The 21,665-nt window shown below is 32.8% G+C and overlaps 1 protein-coding gene and 1 long non-coding RNA gene across 4 annotated transcripts in view; one reads left to right on the plus strand and one right to left on the minus strand.

Moving 5' to 3' along the window:
* LOC123697688 overlaps positions 1 to 21,665 on the plus strand; it is a 59,915-nt gene that overhangs the window by 31,795 nt on the left and 6,455 nt on the right. For 2 of the 3 annotated variants that reach the window (XM_045644326.1, XM_045644255.1), the window contains exons 2-3: positions 5,168 to 5,227; positions 14,125 to 14,215. In XM_045644326.1, coding sequence (XP_045500282.1) covers positions 14,158 to 14,215 — 58 coding nt within the window. In that variant the 5' untranslated portion in view covers positions 5,168 to 5,227; positions 14,125 to 14,157. Of the gene's footprint in view, positions 1 to 5,167; positions 5,228 to 14,124; positions 14,216 to 21,306; positions 21,489 to 21,665 lie in introns of those variants that run through there. The other variant, XM_045644392.1, reaches the window with a different exon arrangement.
* On the minus strand, positions 7,719 to 8,603 carry LOC123697890. Its single transcript, XR_006752309.1, has 2 exons — positions 7,983 to 8,603; positions 7,719 to 7,872 (listed from the first exon to the last, which is right to left on the minus strand). It is a non-coding gene; the product is annotated as an uncharacterized LOC123697890 (long non-coding RNA).

The following is a 21,665-nucleotide window of genomic DNA, read 5'->3' on the forward strand; positions in this document are numbered from 1 at the left end:
TAGATAATGGTGTCTATTTTTACTTAAAATAATAAACATCTACCCTCACTTTAAAAAAAATGTAGTTTATTATTCACACGAAATATATCTTATAGGGAACGGAAGATATGGATTAAAGAGTTAAATAAATAAATAACATAATTATTACAATTTTTAACATTGTGTTCAGTAGTGTTAACATGTAAATTGATTTGATTTTTACGAAATCTCATAGATGGCACTGTTACAAAATTAACATTATACAACTTACATTCTTTAAACTATGTTTCTCTTCCCAAGTTACTTAAATGGCATAATTTTTATAGTGTCAATCTAGATATTGTCAAACAACATTTATATATGCGTCATTTGATTATTAATTTCCAATAGTTAACGTGTAAATTGATTTGATTTATATAACATTCAATAGATGGCGCTGTTTCTAATTTGTCTTTATACTACTAAATTCATTAAACTGTTTCTCTGCCCAAATTACGTAAATGACATAGTTTTTATTTTGTAAAGCTAGATAATAGCATGGCTTACTCGAAACCAACATTTAAACATGAGTCTTTAGATTGTACGCTGTCGTAATACACGGAATACGTAAGAAAAATAAAGGTTCACAGCTCCTCCCCCGTAGGTGATAGCTTGATAATATGTAGCCTATAGCCTCACCCGACCTGTTAGTAATATTCATGCAAAATTTGAAGTCAATCTATGCAGTACTTTTCAAGATTAGCCCAGACAACCATACAGACAAACAGACAAACAGACAAACAGACAAAAATTCTAAAAACTATGTTTTTGGCTTCTATATCGATTATAGATCACGGCCCAAGTATTCTTTTAAAAAAATATTCAATGTACAGTTTTGACTTTCCTACGATTTTATTATATGTATAGATATGTATAGATAAAAACGTATCGCGTCATCTTATCATAAACACAATCTAAAACTGTACAAATGTTCATGCGGTAAAAAGAAAGGTTGCTATTCATAATTCTAAGCGCTATGCAAACAATACTAGCTACTTATACATCTGTGTCCATATTAGTGGAGCTAACACCGTTTCAGCAGAGTCATCGCCCGCTTCCTTTTGTGGATTTTATTGTAACCACTGTTTAACTGGTTAGTCAGCATTGCTATTCTGATCTTTGTTTACCCTATCATCGCTATTGTTAGGTATGTTTAGCGTCTAATTATAGTTATTCCTATAAGAATGTTAACCATGTAATTAATGTGTGGGTGTTGGACGTTGGTTTTTAATTGCTATCGATTCGTACAGTACGAACTTGAACTGGTATTTACTTGGTTAAATTTGTTCGTGTTACATATCATTGTATTGTTATTTCTAACAGGAAAGTTGACATTGACGGAAAATTTGTTTTGAGTCATTCTTTGGGTATGAAAAATACACATGACTATCCCTGTAGTTTAATGACTAGCATATTTGTCTATTTTCAGATAGGGATAACTAACTTCAATCTCGGACTAAATGCATGATTTTATCGTTGTTTTCAAATCTGCCATATATTTTGTGTAAACATCAATAATTAAACATGGATTCGTTGCATAAATAGAACATAACTATTTATTTTCAGTATGTATGTCATGTAATTAATTGTCTTAATGGAACAAAGAACCTTCAACCAGCTTAAGCATTTGTATTCTGTTTCGTCTAGTTTCAAAACTTCATCCAATTTTCTAATCTCGTCATTATACGACATACAATACGCGGCCTTAATATGTCATGCACACCGCACCTTAATGACGGCCACAAACGTGACACGCCCAAAGTACCGTATGCAGTTGATATAGAGTTCAATTTTGAATTATTTTGAGGTACTGTAGCCAGTATTGTAGTAACGCTGTCGAGCGAATCCAGTAATAGTATTCAGACCACACGACAACGAGAGGTATCGGTTACAGATGATTATACAGCTATGTGGATGAACACTCCTGGATTATATGACATCCTAGTACTTTTAGCGATGGTATAGGGATTTGAACATTTTGAATACGTAATGTGCAAACTTAGTCAATTAAATATAAAACATATAAATGACTAGATATTTAGAATTTATCTAAAGCAGGTGTTTTCAGCAAGGTAAATAAATTGAACCAGTTATTTCGAAAACCGTGTAGTTAAAATAAATACACCGTTAGCAGTGATATTATTTACATTAGTAGCGGTTTAATACCAAGTACGTTCAATTCTCAAGGCTCTTTGAAGGCACAAAACACATATTCTAGACCATTATTTGCTGAACAAACACACGGTGGAATTCAATACGATACTAATGTCGCAAGAGCTGTGCTGAGCCACTGCAAATTGTATTATACAGACAATTTATTTAATACAATTATAATCGACATATCGAATTATATGTATATTGTATATACGTCTTCAGACCGGTAGTAAGAACCACAGAACATAATATAAAGTTATATGTTCTGTGGTTAGAACAATATTATGTTCTCGTCTTAATGTTTTTTATATCTAAGCTCATCATATGAAATGAAGGATTGATTTTTTGTTTGTTTGTTGCGGTTGAAAGCAAAAACTGCTAGGTCGATTTTAATAATTATTATCTTTCTTAAAATGCTCAATCCATATTGAGTTACAAAGGCTATATTTTTTCGTCCCGGATCAACTCTGGTGAAGCTGCCAGCGTACAGCAAGTTTAATATACTTATCTATGTGATGTTATATTATAACTAGCTTACCGCCCGCGGCTTCGCCCGCTTTAAACGATTTGAGATTTAAACTATCCTATATCTCAAGTTGGATCAAACTGCACATGGTGTGCGAATTTTGTTATAATCGGTTAAGTGGTTTAGGAGTCCATTGAGGACAAACATTGTGACACGAGATTTATATATATTAAGATATGTAGTTTAGTAGACATAATTTACTATCTGCATGTGACCACGATCGTAGTTTCAAACAACTGCGTGGTGATTTATAGTATTGATATCACGTTTTGAACATGCCAGACTATCTCATATACCTACTGGCTACTTCACTTAATAAATATCAAAATAATTCCTACAATCCCAAAAAGCACCTAAAAAAGACAAACACGTAATTCCATAATCGTTCCCCAAACACAAGAAATAAATAAAACCCGCAAATATCTATCTTCGTGTTTCTAATTCAATCGTTCGTTGCTCCGATAAGTAAGAAGAAGCGCCCATAAAAGTATTTTTAAACTTGAATAAGTTCTCTAAGTCCGGAGTTGTGGCCCTTTACGAATGGAAAATTTGCTGAATTCGTATTCCAAAGTGTATTTCGTTCACCTTATTGTTTTATCATGCCTATAAATTCATTACCCGTGTAATTTTTAATGCAAGTTAAATATTGTTTTGTAGTATCTATTGAGTTTTGGGCATGACGTTTACGAGCTTGGTTTTGCGAAGAACTGAAGGGTTCTGGGTTTGATCTTCGATGGAGAAAAAAGAAAAAGAACATCGAAAGCTGATTTCGTTCACCGCCTCTTCCTATAAAGATCGTTATGTTGACTGCAGTGCTACTCTCGACACGAGTAGTTCAAAATTTCGCAAGAGTCCAATTTTAAGTTATACTTTTAAAATAATTTGAAGTTATACTTTTTTGGCGCGATGGAGAAAAATGATGAGAGTGAATTTTTACGATGCGCGCGCACACCGACACCTAAATTTAACAGCATGAAGTTAGTTCTAGGTGGTATGAAAAATTGATAACTATGTTCAAGTTGTATATTCTAGTATTTTTTCCATACGCCAAAGAAGTATAACTTCTAACGTGTGTACATAAGTACACACAATCTTTTTTTTATTAATTATTATTATTTTATTAATTATAATAGGATTGTAAGCAATTAAACCAATTATCTTATAACCATTACGACCTTTATCTTGACGTGATCCGCATACAAATACTTTAACTTGACATAAAGGTACATACTTATACTTGATAACTATTAACTTGTGAGTCAGATGTACAGGTATTAATCACGCATGGCATAATCTTTGTGGAGTTGTGTATATTTTAGATGACTCAACAAGTCAACGGGAGATAAATAATATGCATCGTAAGATAAACAATTTCTTTGCTCGTAAGACTTCTGAACATGAAACATTTCTCTTTGATCTTGGAGTGTAATGTATGTGATAATATTTTATTTGTTTATAATACAGAGTCAAAATGGTTACTAATTCTATTCCAGTTTTTACAGTGTATTTTATTTTTGTTAGCATCGGGTTTGCAGTATCTCTTCTATATTTAACTGTAACTTTAAACATTTTAGCACAGTCTTTTTTATAAATACTATTTTCTATTACCCCCGATTTATGTTTAAGTATCTTATCAGCGCAATCCATATAAAAAATAAAGGTAGTTAATATCTGTGAAGTTCTTTAAGGCTTGTGAAAATTGTTATTTTGTCTAATAAATCACGACTTCGTGGTTTAGGCTAAGCATCATAAGCCATAGCACTATTGTGTGCGTTTGTATTTCAATCCGTTTGATCTTTATTGTAAGACTGTACTTAAGTTTAACTTTGGTTTTATCCTCAACGTTAGCAGCATTATTCACATTATAACTGACCCAAATTTCTTAAGCTCTCGGGTTACCTTATAATCATAATTTAACTCAATTTTGCAATTTCGTCAGCAATCTATAAGTCGCATTGGATTAGGTAAGGTTGACGTAAATTGTTATGTTTTTGTAAAGCCTTTCTAGCCCGAAGGTCAGGACCTGGATAACTAATGAAGTATTCAATCAAATATTGGGACAAAATCGATTTGGTGCCAGCACTAATTGATGTTACGAAGTTTCTTTCTATCCAGCAATTGCTAGAGTTATAAATGTTCGAGTTTGATACATGTGTTTTGATTTAAAGTATTTTAGGAATAGGGGATGTACTGTATTCTCTGTATAGGTCTATATTACTCTGGAGAGGATAGCAATTATTCTAACATTGTTCAACAGAGTTTCACTATATGTATAATTCAGTCTTGTGTCGTGCCTTATAAATAGTATCGTTGTGGAATCTCAACCAATAAGTGAACCAAGTAGTCTATTAGAAAATGGATAAAGATAAAGCACAAACTTACTACTAATTAATCTATTAATTTTATTGCTTTCAATCCTAAACGAGTTAAAATATAGATATTAATATAGATGTTTTGTTTTTGTTCCAGGTAGACAGATGTTTTCTGCCGCCTTATGAAACACGAGTGATATCAATCGGCCTATATTAGGTAAGTGTTATTAATACATTTTAATTATCGTGATGAACTTGTTTAAATACTCATAGGTTGTTCTCAAAAAACAATATCTACTATTTCATCTCTAATAATTTCATCTTTTCATATAAATCTTGCGTTATATCCAAAGTAGTATGAAATTAAAATTTTCCATTTATGAGAGTGGCCGTTTTTTTTTTCAATTATACTCACATTGTACGAGAGACAATGAATTTTCTTCATTCTACTTTAAGTCCATAAAATTAAAAAGTTATTTCAATTTGTTAGATTGGCGAACATCAATTATGTATTACTGCACTTGTAGAGGATTGAAAACTCATTTTGTGTGAATACCCTTACTTCATGGCTTAGTTCATATAGATGATTTTGATTAAATATGGTGATGGAGTTGGATTCATTAGATGAAAATCGGACTGTAGATTTCTTGCTAACGGCCATACGATAATTAATGATGCCCTAGTAGTATATCAGCGTTTTCCATTGTATGACTGATTTCCTTTACAAGATTGTTTAGTGTTTATTAATTTTATTAAAACGTTATACTCAAGAATTGTTCTAGAGTTTACGTAATACGTATTATTATTTAAGTGGAAACGAACGATGGATTTATGATTTCCTTGTGGAACGATTTACCATCCTCAGTGTTCCCAAACAGATTCGACGCAGATGCCTCAAATTATACCTCAAATGCCGGCATCACATTCGCGGTGGCCCTAACATCGCAAATGCTTATGGGCGGCGGGCATCACTTTCCATCAGGTGACCCGCCAGCTCGTGTGCCTGCTTAGCGATAAAAAAAGAGTATTACGGATATTTATAGATAAAACGATACCACAGTTATATATTTATAAAACCTTACCGAGAGAAGGAAATGGAAACAAAAGACAACTCTGTGGAAACAGGATTAATTGAGAAGGAAATGAGATAAAGTATAAAACTGTGTTAACGCCGAACCGTTTGTCGACGCGCCAAATTAAATTTTAACTAACGAGCACAAAGTATAATTTGGAATGAAGCAAAACTAAGAGTTGATTATATAAAGCCATTAGTAGTTTTCTGAAGTAGGTACTATAAAAACAATAACCTAAATAAATATAGTTTCAAAAACTTAAAACACACTTTTTTACCATACACTGGTGAAATTGTTGTTGTCATCGATCCTTGATATGTTTACAAAGTTTGAATTAAATCTGTCCATTTTAAGTGAGTCAAAATCGAGCCTATAGAAGTCGGTTACATACAAAAATACTGGCTGCCTTAGAATAATTCTGGCAGCTAATATAAGCTTTTAAAAAAAGGCTACCTATATACGCAGTCGTATAGAACCAAATATTTACACAAAAATGTCTATGTACGTACTATATTATGCTCATGGCAATCTTCGCATATCAGCTACGGAGTGCGGGATGAAGGTTCTGCTGTCAGAATATACGGAAAATGGAAATGTGTTTGCAATATAGCGGAGTGCTGCAAAAGACGCGCCTATTTCGACGTCTTATTTGTGTGGGGTCGGTGAACTTTCCATTGTACGGATCGAGATTTGTCGCTTTGCTGGATAAACATTGTTTATCTTTGAATTTATTAACGTCGCACTTGATATGTTACGCTTTTTATGATGTATAAGAAACGAAGGAGCTAATATATCACCGCTATATCTTCTGTTGAACTAATGTTTTGCCAAAATAAGTAAGATTCGGAAAGGAAATAGAATTGTAAGATGTATATCTCCAGCCCCATAGTTATAAGTTGTTTCCCTTATTGTAATAATACCGAGACCCAAATTAATCGACCTTGCCCAAAGGGCTAAATAACTTTTATACAACAAACTAATTAGCAAGATCCAGAACAGTTCAGAACATAAAGAAACTTGTAATTCTCCCATTTACTCTTCCAGCGTATTTTATGAATAAAACCAAAATACTTTCAGCCTTACTTATAAAAACTGACTGATCTGTTGCTTAAACACCTCTCAGTTAAACAACTCTCAACTCCTTAAACAATGATTAAAATAATCTTACTTATAAACCTCTCTCAGCAGTCTCTCAACTAAGTAACGTCAATATATTTTTTTCTAGTAACATTATCGAAATAAAACCCGCTATTCACGAAAAACTTGACTAAAAATGTACTTTTTGACAAATATGAATGGTAGACTTTATTTTGTATGACATTTAACTGCGAATAAACTTTCAAAATATAATTATGTCATTTCTTTGTTATTTAATTTATTATTTAGCAATTGTTGTACAGCTGTGATTTATGTAAAATTATGTTTAATGTTTATCATATTTGTACAGTGAAAAATCAAATAACTGAAAATGAGCATCAATTATTATTAATCCTCCTTGCAAAAAAGCAGGGAAGAACTTATGAAGCAACAACAAGAGTTGCATGAAATTACAATCCAACAGGAAAGGGAGACTCATGAAAAAAGGCTCTAAATACTTACTTTGGAAGAGGAATATTATAAGAAAACAATAATAAATTTACAAATATATGAAAATATTTATTTAATTATAAAAATAAGTTTCAATATGGCTGTGTTGATGTTTTCCCTTGTTTTTCGCATTCATCTTCTTATTCTTCTACATTATTAGGGACAGTTGGATTTGTTAATTGATTTTCAATGCCTGTAGGATCTAGAAAGAAACAAAAAAAAAGAATTAAAATATGGATAGGTAGCATTTATGTATTGGCATTATTAAATATACTTTGTTTGCATATGAAAGTATTTTGCGTAAATACCTACCTTGATTTAAAATAGACTCATTAATTATTATTAGTATTGTTAAATTGTGCAAAACTGCACCAGCAATAATCGTGATCTTGATCACGTGGAGGAATCCTCACAACGTTTCATTGAGAATGCGGAATCTTTGCTTCCACACCCCGAAGCAACGCTCGACAGTTATAGTAATTATTCCTCGTTCGCATGTGACTCAGATCGTACAATATGCTTCCCAAAACTACGACCGGAATTCTTCTTCTTTCAGGTCCAGAGAATTCACGCTCTGTTTATAAATTTTTTTTTTGACGCCTACGAATTCTAAAATCACGAAGCACCTGCACATCATTCGTAAAATCTTTACTCAAACTATCAATATCCATTTTACCAGAGTTATTTTACTGCGAAGTGAATAAAAACACAAATAATATACTCTTGGCAACTACAAAACGTCAAATGTTTGACAATATATCCGCCATGATGTCTCTCAAATAGATTTAAAACAGGGTCGGACGTTTCTTAAATTTTGACATTATTTAACTGTTACTTAAACACCTCTCAACACTGAATTGGGTTTATAAGTGAAAAAAACGTTGATCAACAGCTAAGAGGGGCTCTTAAATTTGAGAGACGTTTATAAGTAAAGCTGTTTGGCTTTAATTTGAGGGTACTCCTCTCCTTAACCGATTTCTCTCCGTACGTCTGGTCGTCTGGAAGAAATCGTTATAAGCGATAAGACCGCCTGTTGTTTTCATTAATTATTCGATTATGTTTCATTGTAAAGTTTTAGAGCAATGAAGTATAAGAAAATAAATATCCTAAAGCAAATCAAAGAAAATAATTGCCCAGCAAAAAGTGAATGGTTGCACCGGCAATATTGTTCGCTGTTTTTGCTCACTTAATGATAATAAACGTGTATTCTCATTTGGTAACGAGCATTTTGGCGACCGTGAGCGTCTAACCGTAACAATTGTAGCGTAAGAGATGCTGGAGATTTTAAAGATGTAAATTTTTATACAAAAGGTTTATTAATATTTTTATAACAAAGAAGTGTGAAATTAAAAATGTAAATCGTGATGAAGTTCGTTTGTAATCATGTTTGAAATTGATTTACGTCCGTGTATAAATTAAGATTCTATTATATCATATTAATTATAACTTAATTTTTAACTGTGGACTTATTATTAATTATTGTCATCCAAATTGATGTTTTTAATTTCATGTCATCATACATTTGTTAGGGTTAGTAGTAGATGCTCTAAATGCTCTTAAACGTAATCGTTTTCCAGAAGTTGCTCGTTTTAAAAGTTTTACAGGGCAGTTAGCAGTATGTATACATAAAAACTTTTAGAAGCTCTTTCGAACTTTCAACTTAGGTAGTAACTATTTAGTAATCTATGCTTTATAAGGAGTTGTTTCAGAAGCGCTTTCAAATTAACATTGTTTTAACAATAATGTATAAATGTTTGCTCAATATCACTGTCTTACGGGTCAGTATTGGTACATCTAAACTTTTGGAAGCATTTTGGAATGTTAAACTTACGTAGTAATTATTTGGTAATATATCCTTCAATTCCTTTTTAAGAAGCGCTTTTAAACGTTCAACTCCTTTAAGAAGGCCTCGTGAACCAAAATTTACTTGACAATTATGTACAGATTTTTGTTCACCATCTCTTGTACATTTAAGTGCAGTTTTGGTCGGTTTAATCGGACACGGCTGTGATGTTTCCACGTCCAGTGTCTTACTGTTTTCTAAAACATAAGAGGGAAAGTACAAAAGTGGCGCGATTTCCATATTACTTTCACTGATTGATACCGTTTAGTTTATGTAATTATGATGCACATGGGCTGTGTATCGATGTTCATTAATTGTATTGCTTTTTTCTTTATAATATAAGAGTTTATCACGATACATAATACGTGATTATCTCGATTTTGTCGGATCTTAATTGAATGTGGTTTCGGTTTAATTTTAATGTTTATAATTGGTGCGATTTCGTAATAATAAATTCAGAGTTGGTTATTAAAATTGTAGAAGTATTATTTTTATTTAAATCAGTAGCTATTATATGATATTTAAAGTGTATTTTTTATAAGAAGCTATTAAAATTATGCAAAAAGCAATTGTGGAAACCAAAAAAAAACCGTACTTTAACAAATATGTCGCAAAAAGGCAATGCTGAGTGTCCTTCACTTGAAAATTTTTAGCAAATGTACATATACGTATTGAGCAATATTATTCTTAGTTACTCTTTATAATTTAACCAAATGAAAAATAGTAATTAATCCAAAACGTAATGATTTAATACTAATGCATATATCTTGCATTGCTATAGTTAAGTACCAAATGATAGATCTTCATCTCTACTTCCGATAATTTACGTCAATAACTCCACATTTTGTACGAGCGAAGACGCTTATCTAAACTAGTAAATTCTCGTTCATATCCTGTAAAGAAATAAGTGGGGAACGCATTAGTAGCGTCTGGGGTAATTTTCCGCTATTTACACCGAAATCAACGCAGCCATAAGCGTGTAATGTCCTCATACTAAGAAACGCTAAGAGCACTAAGGCTTGGCTAATTTATGCGTCAGAATAGCTAAAAGATGAAACAGTATTTCCTAGGATCATCCTTTGATGTGGATTGCGAATTGATCAATAGGCACAATGAATTGACCCTTATAGCTGTTTGCCCAAAATATTTGAACTTTAGGGAAGGTTAGGAATTTACTGTAATTTGGGTACATTAGTAAAAACCCGTAGAAAAGCAGCTAATGTTGCATGAATATAAGAATGTGAACCGAGTGCCACACGTCATTTTTTTTGATTCACGTAATAATTATCCTATCAGCCTAGCTAATACAGATCTTTAGGCATATGTGAATGAACTTAAAATCTACCATACGTATCCATAGCATCCTACAAATCGTATTTGTCGAGCAATTTTCCGCCATTTGAGACCAACTTGAAGCCAGTCTGAATCACAAGCAATTGGTTGTAACAAACGAGCGTATAATGTCCCGTGGCGTTACGCGAGAATGGCAAACGATTCGATGTGCACTGTCAGTGAGGTCTGCTTGTTTTGTAATAGACGGTTTATTCGATAGTTAGCTTCTATAATCGATTATTATCTATACATCTATAGGCACTATGTATGTACATTGTACATCTGGTCGTTATGTGAAAAACAGTCAGCTTATTCGATTAGTAGATTGCTTCTATAATTAATTAGCTGTAGACCTATCTATATATGTATATAAAACTCAAAGGTGACTGATATCGTGATCTATCAATGCACAGCCCAAACCACTGGACGTATCGGGCTGAAATTTGGCATGCAGGTAGATGTCATAAAATAGGCGTCCCCTAAGAAAGGATTTCCCGAAATTCTTGCGGGAACGGGGAAAAACGGGCATGCACGTACAAAGTCGTGGGCGGAAGCTGGTTAATAATATGTTTGTCCATCTCTTTGGCAATAGTCAGTTTATTCGATAGATTGATCCCATAATATCGATTCCCTCGTAGGTACACTTACATGTAAAACTCAGCATAAAATAAGAAGTGCAACATGTAGACAAAGTACCTATCATTAATAGAATTAATTGTTACATCGAATAGTAGTAGCTTTGTGAATAATAAATTAATTGTATCAATGTTATAATAGCATTTATCAGAACATCGAACATAAATAATAGCGTCACAACTGTGGTCACAACATTGTATTAGTTTAGTTTTAGCTATTACATAAATTATTGTGGTATAATCGCCAATCACATCAGTTTCAGAATCATTAATGAAAACTGTGTATTCATATCTGAGTAATTGTATACATATTGTAAAGTTTTATATCATTCTCAACCTTATAGAAGCTCATAAATAATATGGTTAACTCAACTACGGTAAAGCCCTTTTCCAATATACAAACGTAAAATCAGTTTGTCAAAGGCATAATATATGTATTTCTCAATAAGTAGCTTTCATAATTATTTCTATAAGTAGCAGATTTCAGAATACTTTATGAATATATTTATTTAGATTGTTTCCATTTTATGAATTCTCTATACAATAGTGTTAATCATGTAAAGCTAATATTTCCACTTTGTCTTCGTACTCATGTTGAAATATGACAAACATGAATATTGGAATACGTTTCATGTATTTCAGAGTCAGTTTTTATTTACGTAGTGATGCATCGAAAATGTTATTGGAAACATAGCATCAAAGAAGAGTTATAAGATCTAGAAACACTAAAATCTAATCTAAATAACTTGAAAATGAACAAAACACCTCTTAGGTGTTTATATTTTAAAAGGAACTTACAATTGTAAAACAAAGTTCACACTGACTCAATTTGATACTAATTCCAGACTTCATTATGTCTGTAACTAACTTACAAACTATCTGAACTCAGGTAAGTCAATATAATTCAACTGTGAAATGTTACCTGAGCGTTTATTAGAGACAAATTTATTTGCGAACCTGCTTACTGGATTAATGTGCTTTAATTATCTCATGAAGATCCCGGTGGAGGTACGTATGGAAACATATTAGACTTTAATTATTGTGATCGCGTATACGTTGAAAATCATAAAGAAGCTCAAAGGGCACATTCAGTTGGGAAAAGTGGGTTTAAACATGGTATTACTAGCAAGATACAATTCATTATCGTAAAAATTACGATAAATGTTAATATAGACGCATTTTTCTAAACTTTTGACTGAAAATTTAGAATAGAAGCTATTTTACCACACAATAAAAGTTATAAAAATTCTATTATTGTTCTGCTGAAATATTTCCAGAGATTTCTGTGTTAGATATCTTTTAATCCCCGTTCCTCACATAGACAGGATTATTTTCAATCCACGTTTGCAGTTACAATGCTACGAATTTTTGTGTAGAAGCATTGTAGTATCCAAATGAATAGAGGTGTTCTTGTTTCTGAAACTATTCAATTTTTGGGTTTTTTGTGAAAAATATATTGTGTTTTAAATCTAATTTGGATAAATAAATGGATACATATACGATACCAGTATTCCATCTTTTACAGACGTGAAAACTTAGTGTTTTAAACGAACTTTAAGAATATTTTATAAAGCATTTGAATGCCATAAAAACCAAAAATATCAAATCGACCTTCAAGGATATTTCTCGATCGATAGAAACAAAATACTATGTATTCCATCTCGCCCAGACAAATTTCATTTGTTATCATTACCCCAAGATGTCATTAGTCCTACAATTTTCCCTCAATTTGCTAGTTTTTCCAACATTCTCATGCAAAATAATACTATAATAAGTTATCGTATGAAAGGTCATTGCTAAGTTTTCTTCCGCACAAGGCCAAATGCATTACATTAATTACTCCGTAATGTAATTAGCGAATTATCATTGATCTGTGCTGTCTGGGAACTGATGATAATGTCATATAATCACATTTGTATTGTTAACGCAATTAGTTGGCAGTTTTTGTGTTGTCTTTGAGGTAATGCGTAGTAGTGTTTTTATATAGACTACTAGGTTTCCGCCCGCGGCTTCGCCCGCGTTTGCAAAGGAAAACCGCATAGTTCCCGTTCCCGTGGGATTTCCGGGATAAATCCTATCCTATGTGTTAATCCAAGTTACCCTCTATACGTGTGCTAAATTTCATTGTAATCGGTTCAGTAGTTTTTACGTGAAAGAGTAACAAACATCCATACATCCATACATCCATACAAACTTTCGCATTTATAATATTAGTAGGATATCACTAGCAGTAAACGTTACTGTTTGTGAAGATAATAATACAATTATAGAGTTAGAACGGTTAGATAATACTATGTATAATGGTTCTAAAATTATTACTATTCGATTAGAATTAAATCTTAGTTATAATATGTAACATTGGCTGTGACAAAAAACAAACAAATCAAGTTGATACCTTTATTTTTAATCTTTGGTACAGGATACAAGTCAGAAAAAATCTCAACATTTAGTTTAGTTAATGCTAAGACATTAGCTACGAAATTGATATCTGGTGATATTATTATCGTTTTTGGAGTAGTTAGTTGTTTCAGGTCATGTTCATGTTTAACTTTAAAGCATAAATGTTGTGTTAATGCTATAAAGTTAATTCAAGTTTCGTTCTAATTAAAATATAATTAATTAAAGTTTAAAATGTTTGTTCCAGGTTGGTAAAATCCGAACCAACCACGCTACCGTCATGACGCTACACTGGTGGATGCACTGGTTCTGGGTGACGTCACTGCTGGTCATTGTTGGTAGGTATCTGTTGAAGCAATCATGTTTTGGGTGCTTTTGGTATGATAAATAATTAAATAAATAGTAGTATATTATAGTATTAGTGTAGGTCCGGGTCGTAGATAATACAGACATTTAAGAAAATGTTCGAGCAATGTATGAAGTGCAAAAAAAGCTTAAAAAAGCTATAGGTCGGTAGCACACAGCCGGAATGCCACTCTGAAAGCACATAAAATGCAATTTCACGTTTCAGAAAAATAAATAACTCTTAATAATTATAGAAATTAATAGTTAATAATGTTGAAAGTGGGAGTCGAGCATGCTTCGGCACGAATTGGGCCACGCTCGCACCGGGGAAGGTACCACACCCTCACAGAATATCGGCGCCATAGTGACAGTTTACTGTCGCGTTCCGTTCGGTGAGTGAGGGGTCCGGAGGCCCACATCCCTTCCCATCCCCTACCCATCCTCTCCTTCCCTATCCTCATTCCCTCCTATCCTCGCCCCTTCTCCCTTTCCAAATCCCTTTGAGGATAGCAACACATCTACTTCCTAGTGGAGTGGATGCTTATGGGCGGCGTGTATCGCTTAACACCAGGCGACGCGTCTGCTCGGTTGCTATCCTATAGCATAAAAAAAAAAAAAAAAAAAAAAAAGAATCAGGATATATAAATATTTAATCTAGATCGCGTTACACACATACCTATACAATATACATATTATATTGTACCTAGCTAACAAGATATTTGTGAGGAATTCAGTTTGAAGTGCAGAAACTGAGACGTTTCGTGAGTTTCATATTTACGAGGGCTTGCTAACGATGCACGTTGTTATGGCAAGTCGACCTTTAACAGTTTACAGGTCTACTTGTTTATTATAAATGGGAGCAAAGATTATGTGAAGGTATTAGTTATTTTGTGGCTGAAAAGCCATAAGAGTCACAGTTAGTGAGCCATGTCATCAATCGTGTTTAGAATTACTTGATTATGAAAACTCAAACTCAAACTCAAACATTCATTTATTCAATTAGACTACAGCTATTTAGTAGCACTTTCGAATCGTCATTACATAATTATTTTAACATTTACCACCGATTCGGAAAGCAGTGATCTATGGAGAAGAATCGGCAAGAAACTCCATAGTTGCTCTTTTAAAATCATGTAAATATTACAATATATGAAACTTATATCTAACTACATAATATATCATAATATGCCAATGAACTGTCTTGTGGTTTTTACGCGACAACCCTCCATGGGTTTTTATCGTCCATATATTCCTGAATATTGTAGTACGCTCTCTGAACTAATACATTTTTTATATAAGTTTTAAATTTAGAACTACTAAACTCTTTAATATTGTGAGGAATTCTATTGTAAAAGCGTATACCTTGACCCATAAATGAATTTTTAACTTTAGCTAATCGGAAAAATGGCATTTCAATTCTATTCCTGTTCCTTGTGCCATAATCGTGTCTATCTCCTACTCTTGTGTGTAAGTCGGAGCTTTTGTGTACATGCAAAATATTATTAAATATATACTGTGATGGTACAGTAAGGATACCAGTATTCTTAAAATAATCTCTTAGTGAATCCCGAGCACGTAAATTATATATAGAGCGAATGGCTCTTTTCTGTAAGATAAATATAGTTTCTATATCTGCAGCCCTGCCCCACAGTAGAATTCCATAGGACATAATGCTATGAAAGTAGCTGAAATAAACCAGTCTAGCCGTATCTTCATCGGTGAGTTGCCTTATTTTTCGGACTGCATATGCAGCTGAACTGAGCTTACCTGCAGCGGTGTTGACATGGGCTCCCCACTGTAGTTTCTCGTCCAATGTTAACCCTAGAAATACAGTAGACTCAGTAGGATGCAATACCTCCCCGTTCAAGGTAATATCTTACTTATTATCTATCTAGTACTTATTAGTACTAGGATGAATAAGTTTGGCCTAGGTTCATCCTACCAGTTCAGCCGATCGTGTATAGGACGAACTATGTAGTTTAGCCTAGGCAAAACTAGTTTGTCCTGAAATCGGGTTTGGCCGGTAACATATACATTATGATTCCCCATATAATTTGTAAATTAAGGTCTGCTTGGTCGAGTGCATGTTTAAGGTACTTACCATTACTTATTCATGTACTTTGCATAGCACATTGTTTTAATTTACTCTTGTGTATAAATTGCGTGTGTCACGACGTTTTCCTTGTAACATCGTTATGGATGACCTTCGTGACGGGTAAATCTTAAGGACATCCCTAATAATGCGTTACGTTCATTGTCTGTGTATCCCGTTATATTAAACTAAAAATCCCCTCACTTTATATACTACAAAGATAGCGTTAGGAACCCTTCAGAGAAACCCCCTTATAAGGTGCGTAAGAAAATGTCTCTGCGGCGATGGAGCTTGTGTTAGATGATATTTAGATGGATTACGTATAAGCAATGAAGAAAAGGTAAACATGTGATTCGGTCTCAAGTCTTTCAGTTCCTAATGACTCTAGGAGTGAAATTGGCATAACACAAAAGTTATTTATTAATATAATACAAGTAAAAAAAGACACAGAACGACACTCAAAACTAATTAAAGTTTGGTGAAATATGCATAGTAACTTCTTTTATTCTAATGTTATTTTCACTTATTTCGTAAAATGCGTAATCAGCGTAATCTTTCCATAACAATAACAAATGGTGTTATAATTTCATATTATACGCTTCGTTTCCTTCGATATAATATATTTTGACTTATGTTTTAATTTGCATGTATTAAAATAATTATCATATTATGATTTTAGGATTACTTAATATTGTTGTCGAATATTATTACCGTTATTATCTATTATGCAGATTAGTATTATGTTAAATTCCGCTAATATTATAACCGTGAAAGTTAGTGAAAATTAACGTATGTTAGTTTTATGCTAATCAGCTGATTGGTACTGAATGAATTTTAAAACATTTAGATACATATGTACCTAAACATTTTAAAGCATAAGCTAGTATTATATTAGCGGGATATTTTTTAATTAGTTTAATTTAATTTAATTGATTCGCATGGACATAAACATACAGTTCCTATGTGATGTTTGTTCGGTATCAAAACAATTGCTGCTCTAGCAAAGTATAAGAGATTATTTTTCCGACCCAAATATCGACCAATAGAATTGCACCATTCGACGTCACGTGGTACAACCTACATGGTATTATACTGATAATTTTTTGAAAATTTTCTCCGGTCGTTGACGTCAAACTGACAGGTTTAATTCAATTGTGAAATTATTGGCCGACATTTGGGACGGAAAAATAATCTCCCGAATACCGCACGAGCTTCAAAATTATCTGGCATTTCCCTCAAGGTTCCCTGCAAACAAATAAAGTCGTCAAGTTTTTCAGGAAAAATCACTCGCGCTTCGGCGCTCGTGATTTTTTAGCCTTGACTAAAAACTTGACTCCTTCATTTGTTTGCAACGAACCTATCGGAAAATACCCGATAATTTTGAAGCTCTTGTGGTATTATAAGTGAATATCATTAATATTTAATAGTATTATGTCATGAATGGTCTCAAATATTATTACATCTACGCACACACGGAGGGAAGCCCTAAAGCATATGCAAATACACACCCACTAAATACGTTGCTACTTGATCCATATACATTACTTACTTATTTGCTTGCTTACTTACTTACTTACTTACTCCTATAGCGCTGAAACCCTGAAGTGTGTCTACAGTCTAAGCCTTTGCATTGATAACAAGAAATAGGTTATACAACTTGATTATGTAGAATCAACATATCACGATTCCGCAATGCATTTTGTATGCGTTGAAATTGGAGCATGCTAGTTCCTTGCCTTGTATAATATGTACATTGTACATTCCAAGTGTACGCACGGAAGTATTGTAGTATTTCAGTAATTAGTGCGTTTTTATTGGAGATTCAGTATCAGTGATATGTGAAAGAAAAGGAGTAATGTTAGGATATCGTGGTTGAGAAGGCGATATTCTTTGGCAAACAGTTGATGTGAATTAACATAACCATTATCTCAATATGTTTTAAACTGTATGAGTAGCTAGTAATCCGGAGTAAATGTATACCCAAAAATTATATTGTGTCTTAAGACATGGGTCTATTGGATTTTGGATATTTTTATTTAAATTGAGTAGGTACTTATATCTAACAGTTTAATCATTTACGATAAAACTAATTGTTTAGTTTGAGACTTAATTCATCATTTTAAATGTCCGAATAATCATTTATTTTAATTCAATTTGAATACTTTCCCATATGCTTACGTTTTTAGCCACTTATCATAATTATATTTTATCAAACTGTGTTCACTTTCTCAAATTTCCATAGCATACAAGCATTCACATGCTTCTAAGTTCTAACTATCTTATAGTTAACTTCTTGATATAGATATTAGAAACCTTCAACTTGTAAAAAATTAAGCCTTTACGTTTGAAGCCACTTCTTCAATTTCAACTCAAATATAAAAATGTAGGTACATATACTATTATCAACGTTTTACCCGCAGTGCTCCACTCCTGTTGGTCTTAGTGCGATGATTTATAACCTATAGCCTTCCTCGATAAATGGGCTGTCTAACACCGAAAAAATTTTTCAAATCGGACCAGCAGTTCCTGAGAGTAGCGCGTACAAACAAACAAACTCTCCAGCTTTATAATTTACTAGCTGCTCCCCGCGGTTTCACCCCCGTGACTCCTCTCCCGTTGGTCGTAGCGTGATGATAATATATAGCCTATAGCCTTCTTCGATGAATGGACTATATAACACCGAAAGAATTTTTCAAATCGGACCATTAGATCCTGAGAATAGCGCGTTCAAACAAACATACAAACAAACAAACTCTTCAGCTTTATAATATTAGTATAGATTATTGACTATAGATACATCCTCCTTGAATTAGTGAAAAGATCACAATTTCTAAGAAAAGACTTACTTAACAATTTAATAAAAAGGTCTAATTTTGCTTTTCGATTGAATAAATTGAAATGAAATCGTGAACATTTTATATTTTGAAGTGCAGTATTTCCCGTTTTTAACTTTTTAACTCAGTCACGGTAGGCTTAATCTGCTGTGCGTTATAGGTAAATGAGAGTGGAAAAAGTTTTAAGGATCCTTTACAATTTTAAATAGTATGATGGATTGGCTGGATTTGTGCGTTGAAATTGTTTATTTGTTAATCATTTATTTATTTATTGAATCACACTATTTAACACCAATGCATACAAAATTAGAGAGACAATGTAATAAAAGCAACCTAAAGATAGCCTAGAAGATATCGACTCTTCTTCTCTGAGGTAAAGGAAAACTAATTGTAATGTAGGAAATAAATTTATCGGAGTATTCGAATTCAAGATGAATTTAAATGAATTACAAAACAAAGTCTATAAATAGAAAAATGTACGAAACACAAGGCAATCTACGAATAAAAAATATTCAATAAAGCGTATCCGCAATTATTAATCATCAACCACAACTCAAAAAATCTAATCTAACATTTAATTATTCAATAACCTTAAGACTTCTCGAAGACACGATTATTATTGATTTTTAAACAATATATTCCAATATCTTATAGTGAATCATATGAACATAATATAGAACCTACTCAATTAACTATAATTGCAATCTGCACGCGATATAATATTATTATCTAAGACGACAGCAGCAGCGGTCCCTTGGTTAATTTAACGAAATTAAAGTATCACTAAATTTATATCCACGCCACAATACAACACATTCTGAAATCTAGTTAACCATTATTTTTCCAAAAGTTCAGCGTCACCTTTTGCCTCACCTTTAGAGATCATCTAATGACGCAAACTAAACATCGTGATGTGCACCTCGTGCTTGACTCATACCGTATGTCATGAAGTCTACACGGTTTCGTAAACCACAAGAATATAAAGCCTTTGTTGAAACGCATCGTTCTTGTAATAACTTTTCTGAAGTAAATGAGTCAAGGATGTATGTTTATGACCTGAAGGGTTTACTGTAAAAATAACATTCATTCATTACCTACCCCCAATTCTATTTTATATCATACTAGCTGCTCCGCGCGGTTTCACCCCCGTGGCTCCACTCCTGTTGGTCGTAGCGTGATGATATATAGCCTATTATAAACTTCCTCGATAAATGGGCTGTCTAACACCGAAACAATTTTTCAAATCGGACCAGTAGTTCCCAAGATTAGCGCGTTCGTTCTTATAATATTAGTATAGATTTATTATTATTACATTTGATAAGCCTTAATGAATAAACAGAAGCTCAATTTATTCGAGACTTTATATATCGTTTTAAATAAAATTCCATAAATACGCCTCTGTTATGCGAAATATTAAAATTCTGTTTTCTATTTCGAAATATTACTTGAAAGCGTTTGTATTTTTTAACTTCGTAGAATATTACTTTTCATTATATTTATTTTATAAGCGCAATCAATTTGCACAATTTTCTTAATTACACGTCATAAACTACACTTTCCATCAACGTCTATTTTTACAGCAAACAATCTTAGCCTTGACTTAACGAGCCTGCCTTTTGTATATGAAACATAATTTCGTGGGGTTTTGTTAAAGTTCAGTTTCTCTGTGTTAAAGTAAAATATGTAGTTTTATCTGAATTCATGTTCTTTATTATATTCAAACTAATATGTTAAGTAGGTATAATAATTAGGCATCTTGAAGTTACCTGGAAAACTGCCAAAATATATTATGACTCTCTTTCCTAAATGTGAAAATATAGGTGTGAAATAGATAACAAATACTTTTCACATTACAATAGGAAAGATACAATGTTTTAAGACTAAAACTCCTCTCTTAAATAAATATCCCAATTCGATTACAATATATTATAAATAGATTGCAATATAAGCCCATAAGCAGCAAATATTCCTAATTTGTTACGAAATAACATAGCCAGCGTGATATGACTACAGACTGTAAGTTACATAAATCACAGTATGAACTGTATAATATAAACCCTAATTCGATGTCACCTTCGCTGCAAAGTCCAAAGGTTTCCCAGTAACGGGCTTCAGTCGAGAACTCTCACCAGCTTAAGTACAGTGTCTTGTAAGACGTTTTATATACCACAATGTTACAACTAGAGATAAGTCTAAAGTGAACAAGTTGAAATTGATGGAAGTGCAATGTTCAGCAATTTAATGTATCTTGGTAAAGTTAAAGTTCTAAAGTGGTTCGGTTTTATAATTTTATACCGATTTCAGAAGACTTTAAAACTGTGTTCGGAAGAAATTTTAGAGGTATGTGCTGACAGCAAAGTTTGTCTGAAGTATGGAAGGTATATTTAGTCTTGTTTGCGAGGTCAGACTTAAATAAACAGTACGAAAGTGGATCATGAATGTCAAATTCTCCAGTGTTGTCTGATATTCTTCGGTTGACTTTACTAAAGCAAATACTAAGAGGACCCTTTGAAAGTC

This window comes from Colias croceus, chromosome 1 (genome assembly GCF_905220415.1).
Source record: "Colias croceus chromosome 1, ilColCroc2.1".
Classification (NCBI taxonomy): domain Eukaryota; kingdom Metazoa; phylum Arthropoda; class Insecta; order Lepidoptera; family Pieridae; genus Colias; species Colias croceus.